The sequence below is a fragment of the Episyrphus balteatus genome, chromosome 4 (assembly GCF_945859705.1).
Source record: "Episyrphus balteatus chromosome 4, idEpiBalt1.1, whole genome shotgun sequence".
Lineage (NCBI taxonomy): Eukaryota > Metazoa > Arthropoda > Insecta > Diptera > Syrphidae > Episyrphus > Episyrphus balteatus.
The window spans coordinates 52,740,926-52,752,131 of NC_079137.1; the positions used below are offsets into that span (position 1 = coordinate 52,740,926).

General features: G+C 30.2%; 1 protein-coding gene across 1 annotated transcript; it reads right to left on the reverse strand.

Moving 5' to 3' along the window:
• Window positions 1-923: 923 nt before the first annotated feature.
• LOC129919258 (uncharacterized) lies at window positions 924-9,863 on the reverse strand. The gene is made up of 3 exons (XM_056000112.1): window positions 9,858-9,863; window positions 4,723-6,537; window positions 924-1,400 (listed from the first exon to the last, which is right to left on the reverse strand). The coding sequence occupies exons 1-3, from the start codon at window positions 9,861-9,863 to the stop codon at window positions 1,203-1,205; spliced, it is 2,019 nt and encodes a 672-aa protein (XP_055856087.1). The 3' UTR covers window positions 924-1,202.
• Window positions 9,864-11,206: the final 1,343 nt, after the last annotated feature.

Here is an 11,206-nt window from a genome sequence, read left to right on the forward strand (position 1 = left end):
TGTTGGATTGTTTAGCAAGCAGTGGTCAATAATGTGAACAGTTTTTGATAGTTAGATCAGTACACTTAAAAACTTATAAAATGTATTGAGTTTTTGTTCAGTGATATTATTTTATAAGAACTATAAGTTAAAGCTTAGAAATAAAAATGTTTCAGTAGTTAAAATAGGAGTAATAAAGGTTAATTTTTGATTTACTTTTTAAAAAATAAATTGACAAGGTGTTCCCATGAAAGTAACAAATTCGACGTTTAATGTCCTGTTATTAAAGTTTTATTTTATAGAATTAAAATTCAAAAGAAAAGCGATGCCTATACTTTATTTTAATGAAAAAAGAATTTAAATTATAATTTCTTCGCACAAATTTACCTTTTCTGTATTCTTTATATAAATTTTTAACATATGAAATTAATTTTTTTTCTTTTAAACTAAAACATTAAAACAAATTCAGAAAATGTGTCCCCTTCTTTTATGATGGAAGTCTTCTTGACAAACAACCATGCAGAAAAACTATTTGTTATGAGCATGTCTTTTTGAGTAAAATGTTAATCAAAAACTTTGTATTTATATTTTTTATTAAATAAATCAAAGTAAGTTGATAATTTTTCAAGATTACAGACTAAAGGCTTATATTTATTAAATTTCAGTTGTGAACTCAAAGATATTCGATCTTTTTAACGCACAAATAAATTCAGAATATTAGATTATTTAAAATCTTGTAGATATTATATTTGAAATCTTATAATAGATAATTTGAAAAGTTGAATGTTTTTGCTAAAATTAAATTAAAATTATATTTATTAATATTTATTATATGTATACAAATAATCATATTATGTATTCAAATAAAATATTTACATTCAATACAAAAATTACTTAAAATAAGATTAGGTATGTTAAATATATTTAACTTTGGGAAAAAAAATCGTACAAAAATGTTTTTGATTTATTTATGAAAGCCTCTCTTAAATAATTTTGTTTCAATTTTAAAATTGTTTTACTAACTTTTTTTTTTATACATAAATGTTTTCAATTTGGATTATAATTACTATAATAATAGATTTTTAATATTTTTCCATCAATTGTCAGTCATGTTAGTATGAGGTGGGATTTTTGTTTAAATATGAAAATTTGATAGAAATTATTCCATCAAAATCCCTTCAAACTTATATTCTATACAAAAATATAAATACACGACAGGAATTTCAATAACTAACATCTGCATGAAATCCTGTCTCATCGGCATAATAAATAACATTTTGTATTCGTCCATCGGGCAATAGGATATGATATTGACCACGAGTAACACCATCCTTATCTCGATTTTGTTTGTGGGCGAAATCATTTCCACTGTCAAAGTCACGTACACGATAGCCAAAAGCGTATTTAGATGCATATTCCATCTAAAAAGGAGGAAAAAAGAGACAAACATTAGAAACTTCCTTATTTACTGTGAGGCTATAAATCGAATTTTAAGTTGTTATTTGCCTTCAAAACTCAACAAAAAAATAAACTTAGTTAAACTTAAGTCAAAGATTGTTTTTGCCGTAATACATACATATGTATATAAACGAGGGTAGGTGAGGAAAAAAAAACTGTAAACATTGATAGAAATATTTCACCTTGTATGTATTCAACATGTGGAGGAAAAACTGTCAACAACAGTCATACAGTATTAAAATTTATGCGAATTATTCAAAACGAGTCCTCTATGAAAAATGTATAAAAACGTTTGATATGTAAACATCTATTGGTATGGGAATATTAATCGAAGAATTTTTTGTCTAAAATATTTCCTGAATAATTTTTCCAAGAAATCGATGAGTTTCCTCCAAATAGTGCTGGTATCCTTATACAAAGCTACACGATTAAACCAATTTATAAGCTACTGAATGCTCATGAAATATTCGGCAAATTGTGATTTTTAGGAAACTTTCGAATCGCAAAGCAAATAATTTTGGCGGAAGTAAGAAATTGCTTAAAATATGCGCTTATGAGTAACCTCTAGCTGAATAAAATCAAATCAGAAGTTGCAAAGGATAATAGAGAATAAAACAGACGAGAATCCTTCTTTGCAAATGATCGCGTTTTTCAAGAGCCCCCTATAACCTATAGGATCTAGTAACGCGATATGTTGATAAAGAAAAGGAATTTCGAAATTAAAAGAAGAATGGATTTTGTTTTAAAAAAAGAACATCTAGAATTTTGAAATCAGTGAGATCGATCATTGAAACCCGTTTGGAAAAGAAAAATCCCAAATCTTATGGACTACCATAAGGAGGCCTTAGATGTTATCGATATGGAAAGCTATTGAATCCCGATCCATTATCATCAAAAACAAATTCTTAAAAGCATAAACAAGAGTGTGATGCCTATAAAAAAAGCGAATAGTTATACAAAGACCATAGTACCTAAAAAAGTGATGGATAGCGAGAATGCGAAGGACAGGTGGCAAAAGATCAACTTTTTAAGACGTGCACTGCTCCTTTTTCGTTTGATTGGACTGAAAATTAAGATGTTTCAACACATATTGCCAAACTTGAAAGTCTTTTGAGCAAAGGGTGCTTTTATAATTGCATGGTTGCTTTGTTTACATGCGGCCATTTGCGATCAGACTAATGTCAGAAAAACTATTTGCACATGTATTTTACTTTGAATTTATGAACCCTTTTTCTGATTTGGGTCTTTTGTCCAAAATTTTGAAGTTTCAATTCAGCCTCTTCTTCAAAATAAATCAATTCCATCCTTTAATGTTTACAAATTTATTGTACCTATGCAAGAAATTCGCGGCTATTTTTGTTATTTTGATTTGAATTTTGAATTTTGATAGAATTGAGAAATAAAGGAAAGCTGTATCATCTTTTACGTCATGTTCCTTCTTTTTTTAAGTTTAAATGCATTGCGCATGGGAATTTTTTCATTTGCACATTTGCGCTGCAAATATTTGCGTTTTACATTTATGAACACCTGACATTTGTCATTTGCATTAATGAAAGCTTTGCATTCGTCAGACTTGCGCAACCATGCATTTATGAAAACACTCAAAGTCAACAATGGGCTCAAAGCTTAAAATGAAAATGACCTACCAGGTTTCTTGTTGGTTTGCAAGAAGTTTTAGATTTTTCCCAACTGTTTTGAGACGTTGTGGGTGCTGTTGACCAAAGACAATGAAAAGAATTTTGATGAACTTATGACGCAGCTTTGTTTATTCGATAGGAACACAAAGAAATCAAATGAATAGCCTGTTTTCACTAGAGCCCAAATGAGATAATTTTTCATTTCGAAAGTTAAATCGTATTGGAAATATTTTGAATTTGAACTGACCTAATTTGCGAAATTATCCCATTTGGATAATTTCTAGGGCCTATTGAAAACAGACTATTAAGGTAATTCTGAATAAGCCCTAATTGTTAAAGTCAAAAATCAACTTAGGAAAATGATGTATGCAATTAATGAAAAAAGAACACTGGATTCCGAATTTCTATAAATGGTTCGCAGATAGAAAGCCGAAGAAGAACTCAATTATCAAAACTAAGTAAATTTGAGCGTAGCCCTTCCAAATATTGTGAACGAATTCAACCAATCTTAACCAAGTACTGGAGATTGGTTGATTGACATAATGGTGACATCAAACGTGTTACGAGCCGAAAATATAATTATTCATCGATTTTGAAAATTTTCAGGATGATTTCACCATTCAGTCTGAGAGTAAAGCTCCATTTGGCAAGGGTTCCATAAAAATTGTATCAAATGTTGGATTGACAAAGACCATGATTATTAAAGATGTTTGGTATGTGCCTTAAATATTTAGAAATTATTTTTCCTCACAAGACAGAAATCCGAATATTGAGTTTACTTCAATATCTTGTAGGTAACTGCTTTTGAAAGTAAAAAACAACATATTGTTAAAAGTTCACGACAAGTAGCAGGATCTTTGTTTAAGGCTGGTATAAAAGGTGCTTTCATAAGTAAATGTGATAATGCAAACATTACAGTGGTGCCAAAAGTATTTACTTCAATTGTATTATGAGAGATTTAATCTTGTGAAATCCCTTCACAAAAACCATTTAGGAATTCAAATTGTATAAAGAAATTTTCAAGTCTTGCATATATGTATTGGAAAGCTCATCGACTACCGTTTGGCATTACAGAGAAATCTTCTGAACCTGGCCAATTGACTTCAGCAGATGTATGTTGTCCATTTGCAGAATCGTTTACTAAAGACAATACTTTTTAGTTTTCAAAAACAGTTCAATACAGTCATCTATACATTTAAAAAAATTCAAAAAGATAAAAATCAAAATTCGCAATACCAACAAGAGTTTCAAGATGATAAAGATGATGAAGAAGAGCCTAATATATTTCAAAGACTAATAAGAGATCGAAATACATTAAATAGATCAAATTACTTCCATAATTTTATCTTTGAACTTGATGATTACTTTGTAAATAATGATCCTGAAGATCACGAAGAAGCTAGGCAAAGCACCATGCTATGGAAAAAGAAAGTGACTCTTCTTAAAGAAAACAATACCTTGAACTTAGAACTAGACGGATTTACCAAAAAGTAAAAAACCTTCGTTGCTTGTTCATGACCTTCTAGAGGGCGTCATATTAGAACATTTTTCACTGCCTAAAACTAACGTACAAGTAAGGCGCTTCTGAAAAAACCTCGTTTATTTAATTATAATAAATTGTTTGGAAGTAATGAGGGCACATACATACTCTCATACCATAAAATCTTGAAATATTCAAAAATTGAGTGTTACCAGAGCTTATGCCTCCATTTTCTTTCGGATGAAAAAGAATTGGTGAAGTTTGATCTTGAGGTCTTTGACCAGCTTTCTTTCTTTGCATTTCTTTTGCCATTAAATATGACAAACCATGAACTTGATCAGTTGGTGATTTGCCAATCAGGGCAGAAAGTTCTTGAAATTCTTTATTATCTTGGAGTGTGCCAAGTTGACTTTCTTGATTATTTGTTATTTTACTCAGGAGATCTTCTTGATGATGTTTGCCATAAACAACATCTGCATTTTGTTCATTATTAGCTGGTTGATTTGCTTGAATATTGTTTGCAATATTGTAGGGGTACATTTTAGCTCCATAGCCATAATTTGGTTCAACATAAGCTACTTTAATTGGAGCATTCGTTTCGATCAAGTTCTGAGCAACTTGAACTTCTTGTTGAGGAAGTTGTTGAGGAAGTGGTTGAGGCTGTTGAGGATGTTCTACCACTGGAGCCTGTACTATTTGTGGTAAATACTGTTGATGAATTTGAGGTTGTTCGTGAGTATAAACATTGTAGAAATATCGCTGAGGTTGATGATGTTCGGGTATAACCTCATTTTCAGCAATCAAATTTTGAGTAAGAGGCTTGTTAAATTGAAGATGGTTAGGAGGAACTTGTCCAACAACCGGATGAACTTGACAACCTCGAGTGCCATAAGGGCATAATTTATGACCATAGACTTGTTTTGGATAACCAGCAAGTACGGCAGTAGCCGATACCGAAGGCGGTATGGATATTTCAATATTTGTATTAATATTCTCAAGACCTTGACCACTTGCTATATATTTTTGCATCTTGCTAACTCTGAATATTAAGTCGTTAGGGTTATAGTGTTTTGAATATGGTCCAAAATGTTGTTTTCGTGGAACTTCATGTAGAAAATAACGGTACTTACTTTCCTGTGTCGATAAATCAGAGTCTGACTCCGATCCTTGTTGATCATTTTTGTGATTTAAAATTTTGGCGCCAAAAACTGGTCGTGGTAAAATTTGTACTTCTCTAGGTTCACTATCAGGTTCTTTGGCATCATGAAGTTCAAATTTTATAAAACGAGGCTCAGTCAATTGGGCAAATCTTCGAGTGCGTTTTCTTGGGGTTTTTCTAGTTGTTCGTTGTCTTGAAGTTCCCTTGTTTTTTGAGCGACTTTCTGTCAAGTGTTCATCATCAAGTGGAACCGATTGAACTTTACCAACTTTACCTATTCTCAATGGTTCTTTATTTTCAGTTGTCAAAGTTATAGATTTAGTTCTTCCTTGTCTCACAGATGGTTCTTGATTTTGAACGGGCACAGAAACTGGCTTAATTCTACTTTGTCTTGAAGATTCTCTTTTTTGAGTCGATGAGGATGATTCTTTAGTTCTAATCTGTCTAATTGGTTCTTTAGTTTTAATTAAAGAAATTTCTTTTGCACGACTTCTTCGAATTAGTTCTTTTGTAGCACTATCAGGTTCTTTAGCATCGGTTATTAAAAATGGAATCAATTCAGGTTTTGTTTTTTGAACTTTTGAACGTTTAGTTCTTTTCAATAAAACATCATGACCAGTTTTATTATTAGCAATTTCTTCAAGTTGAAGTGCTCTAGCACGATTTTGTATGAATCTTTTTGTTTCTGCATCAGGTTCTTTGGCATCGTCTAAATCGAATTTAAATATTTGTGGAGTTGATGGTAGAATTGTGTCGGTATTTCTTTTAACAAGTAATAAATTTTGTAAGCTTTCAAGGTAGAAGTTGCCATCTAATTCGGGTTCCTATAAATAAATGAAGTATATAATATTAATGAAATTTAGATGAAATATTAAAATTTGACCTGTATTGATGGAAATGGTTCTGATGTTGGAGTAAATATCAATTGACCTTCGGCGCTTTTGAGTCCAAGAAGTAGTAGGTTATATAAAAGTAAGCTTATCCATAAAGTTAACCTCTGAAAGAAAAATAAGTAAAGGAGATGGGGCGTTTTTGGGCCATGAGCGTACATTAATGAGACTAGTCTCAAAATGAAGCTGGAGGTTAGTATATTCAATCTATGAATTTTTTTTCAAATCGTAAGTCAGGTTCTTGAGATACAAGGCTCCAAAGTTCGTTCTGATAACCCTTATTTGTAACTTTTATATGCAAATATCATGAGAACTACAAGAGGTATATTGATGTTTTTGATGTCAAATGAAAGGTGGTTTCAGTGCCTTTTTAACAATATAAAATACATATTACACAAAACAAAGAAACGGCGAACAAATAAAAAAATTAAAATATTATTTTAAAAAATCGATTTTTGTTGCGGTTTAGTACTGGTTCAACCTTGTACCTTGACCCACATATGTAAAAATACGTAAAAATAGCCACATCCATGCATGAACCGAAGTTGACCCGTAGCTAATCCGCCAAAATCGGTGGGTTAAATTCCTGATCCGAGGCTGAGCCACGTTTGTACAACTGGTCCTTATTTGACCTAATTATGTTAGAGAGACACAAAAACTGTAATTTCTTGTGATGAACTCTGGGCTACACTTTGTTTACATAAACTAGATTACAAAATACGTACTAAAGAAGATTTCCGATAAATCCCACTTTTATCTCTGTTTTAGTTTAAAATATAGTTCTTGGAGCTTTTTGAAACTATAATAAACTGATAAGTTCTTTGAAATTAATGAAAATGGAATTAAATACAATAAACCAATGTTCTAATAAAATTGTTCTTTAAAATAACAACATCTTATCCGTTCCTTTTCTATAAGTGATCTCCCAAGTTTTTTTTGAAAAGTGTATTAACCAATTGGTTTTCCCCACATAACATAACACAAATAAACAAGCTTCTAAACCGGTTCTAATCGCATTCTAAAAAATTAAAACAGTTTTATAACTACACATGCGTACGTGTCGATTACAAGCATATTTAATTTGAAAATAAATGCCATTAATGTCGAACATGAATCGATTTTTTCAAATTAATATTCTACTTTTATTTATTTTTTCGCCGTTTCTTTGTTTTGTGTAATATGTATTTTATATTGTTTAAAAGGTTAGTACCTTTACTAGTACTTAACAACCTTTCATTTGACATCAAAAACATCAATATACGTCTTGTAGTTCTCATGATATTTGCATATAAAAGGGACAAATAAGGGTTATCAGAACGAACTTTGGAGCCTTGTATCTCAAGAACCTGACTTACGATTTGAAAAAAAAATTCATAGATTGAATATACTAACCTCCAGCTTCATTTTGAGACTAGTCTCATTAATGTACGCTCATGGCCCAAGTCCCATATAATTTTGCCCCATCTCCTTTAAATGAAACAGTTTTTAGTGAGTTGTGCAAATATTCTATTTTTGTGACATTTAGCCCAGAAATATTATCGATTCCAGATGGAATACAACATGGCCCAATATCTCAAAATAACTCTTATATTGAGTAATACCAACGATGTAAATTTCATGCTTTTATCACAAAGTGCACGATTTTGTTGCTAAGCCGCCCCACTATATAAAAATAGGTCTTAAGAAAAAAGTATCGAACGAAGCTGATTTTAGCCCTTAAGGACTATTTGTGCACCTGAAATATCACAAACTTAAAACTTAAAAAGTTTCCTATAACGTAAAAACCATATTTGTGGGCCTTATAGTTTTTCAAAATATTGCTATTCAAACAATCAAAATTACGTTGGAAACCAATAGTACAGTGGTAGAATTCGGCATTAAAAATGTTAATTTGTCATGAAAATAAGGAATTTTAATGACTCATGCATGGCAACACAGTCAATATTTTTTTGTTAAAAAGATAAAAGAACACTAAAAAAAAACCATTTTTTGTATTATCCTCGGTAACACATTATTTTGTATCAATCTTTAAAGTTTGAATGGGAAACCGACGAAGTTACGAATACCAGAGTTACGGGCGACAGAGTTACGAGCGTCAAAGTTACGCGAAACCGAAGTTACGAAAAACTAGAGTTACGAATTCTAAAGTTATGTTAAGCTATGACATGTGATTTTTGGGTTGGCAACAATTCCGAGGAACGATATGGAATTATGGAAATACAAACAAGAGATTAACATTTTTCTCATTGGTCAGAACTAAATGAGTAAATCGAAAATGGGTGTTATTTAATCTTGTAAAATTTTGATTGGATAAGTAAAGATATACATATATGGTTTTGTTTTTGTGAGAAGATCGCAAAAACTTTGAAATAGAAAAAAAAAACATAAGTATACTTATGTAAGTTTGGGGGACATAATTGAATTTAACTTCTTATTTGTCCAACTAATATTGCAAATACGTATTTTTTTTTTCTATTAATTAATATAATTATTCATAGCGCATTTTGTAATACCCACTTTGTTATTATTTATATTAAAATAATAACCAAACCACCCCTTTTTTTTACAGACGTTATTTTGGTGTGGTGGGTTTTTTTTTTGATTTTTAACTTATCCTGTCTCAAATAAATAAACAAGGAATGGGGTTGTTTTTTGCATAAAAAGATTAGACCGCACAAATTTTCTTTAAAATCTATTAAAATAACCAATGAGAATCGATATTCTCTTATTTATGTTTCCATAATTCCATATCGTTCCTCGCAATTGTTGCCAACCCAAAAATCACATGTCATAGCTTAACATAACTTTAGAATTCGTAACTCTAGTTATTCGTAACTTCGGTTTCGCGTAACTTTGACGGCCGTAACTCTGTCGCGCGTAACTCTGTTATTCGTAACTCCGTTACCATTTCAGTTTGAATAATAAGTGTTCACTGTGGCGTATGTGTAATTTTTTTTCAAACAATTTTCTGTTGGTTAAGAAAAAATCGATTTTTGACCACTAACATTATGTAGATTATCTAGACTTGTAGATTTTTGAAAGACATTAAAAGATGTACTAGGCGTGTCGTTCTAAATTAGATCTAGTGTTATTTTTGTTAGAATTTTAATGTTTTTTGCTGTCATTTTATTTTAAAAATTATTTTAAGATTTTTTTTTATAAAAGGCTGTTAAACTTTGATATTACTTTTTTCTCTAAAACTTCTCTAAAACTCGTATTAGTGAAATTGGGTTTCGTTTTTTTTTTTTTCTTACGTTCATTTCGTAATACACAATAAGGGCCCTGTGTTAAGCCAGGCACGAATATCACCATATTTTTTCCGTTTTTTTTTTTTTTAATTTTACCGTGCTTAGATAAATCTATAAATGCACAGTTGGAAAGGAAAATTTAATTTCTTAGTTAGAAATTCTTGTGAAAAAAAAACTTTCTATAGGTACAGGGTGATTCAGCAGAAATGTGCCAAAAAGCTAGAGCGTGTAGGTTGGGCTGAGACAAGAAAAAAAATCGTATACCAATTTGGCTGCGAGGTGCAATATTCTAAAAAATTGACTTAATTTGTATAAAAATTATTTGAAATAAACGGTTACGCCTATACAATGACGTTCCTTACTTTTCTGTAAATCTTAAAATCTTGTCTTTTATTTGGTTTAAAAAAAAACTGTTTTTTTGAAATTATTTTTGAAAAATTAACTTTCGAAATTAAAATGTTGAAAAAAAATTAAGTTAATGTTCGAACTAATTTGTTTCAAAATTGAACGTATTAAATACTAATGTAGTTTTCAAAACTCAATAATTTTATTTGTTTCTAAACAAAAACACAAAACCATATGCCAAAAAAGTTTTGTTTTCGAAAAATTAATAAAAAAAAACCCAAAACTACACCGAAAAAAAAACCAATATCAATTTAACATTTTTTAAATATCAAATTAACATTTTTTAAATATCAGCCATAAATGCTCTATAAAATGTGTTTTATAATATTTAAAATGTTAAAACAACATTTTTACTATCAGGATGATATTTAAATGTCACATTTTGGAATTTTTTTTTTTTTGATATTTTATTATTATTTTTTCTTATCAATTTCTCATTCCAAATTATTGAAAAATATTAAATAAAAAATTCTTAATTTGTACTAATTTAAAGGCGCTTTGTGTTTTTTCGAAGTAAAATGTATGATTTTATCAGGTGTTCCTCAAGGAAGCCACCTGGGCCCTTTTTTATTCATTCTCGCTATAAATGATGTAACATCATGCATGCGTTCGAGTGAAATTTTAATATTTGCTGACGACATGAAGATATTCAAAATAATTAAATCTAACGATGATCACGTTCTTTTACAGAACGATATTAATAGTTTTAGTGTTTGGTGTGAAAAAAATGGTCTAACACTCAACCCAGTTAAATGCCAGACAATTACTTTTTCTAGGAAACGTTTTCCGAGTGTTTTTGATTATTGCATTTTGTAAAACAGCAACTTTGTCGAGTTGACCGTTTCAGGGACTTGGGTGTTCACTTTAGCTCAAATTTAGAATTCACTGAACACATCAATTACATTATAAATAAAGCTAACTCTATGCTCGGTTTTATTAAACGTTGGGCA

What these genes read in the sequence shown, in the direction of transcription:
- LOC129919258 (XM_056000112.1), bottom strand. An exon ending in CAAGATTTTATGGTATGAGA is followed by an intron (nt 1,401 to 4,722) that starts GTATGTATGTGC and finishes CCTCCTTTTTAG; the next exon opens with ATGGAATATGCATCTAAATA.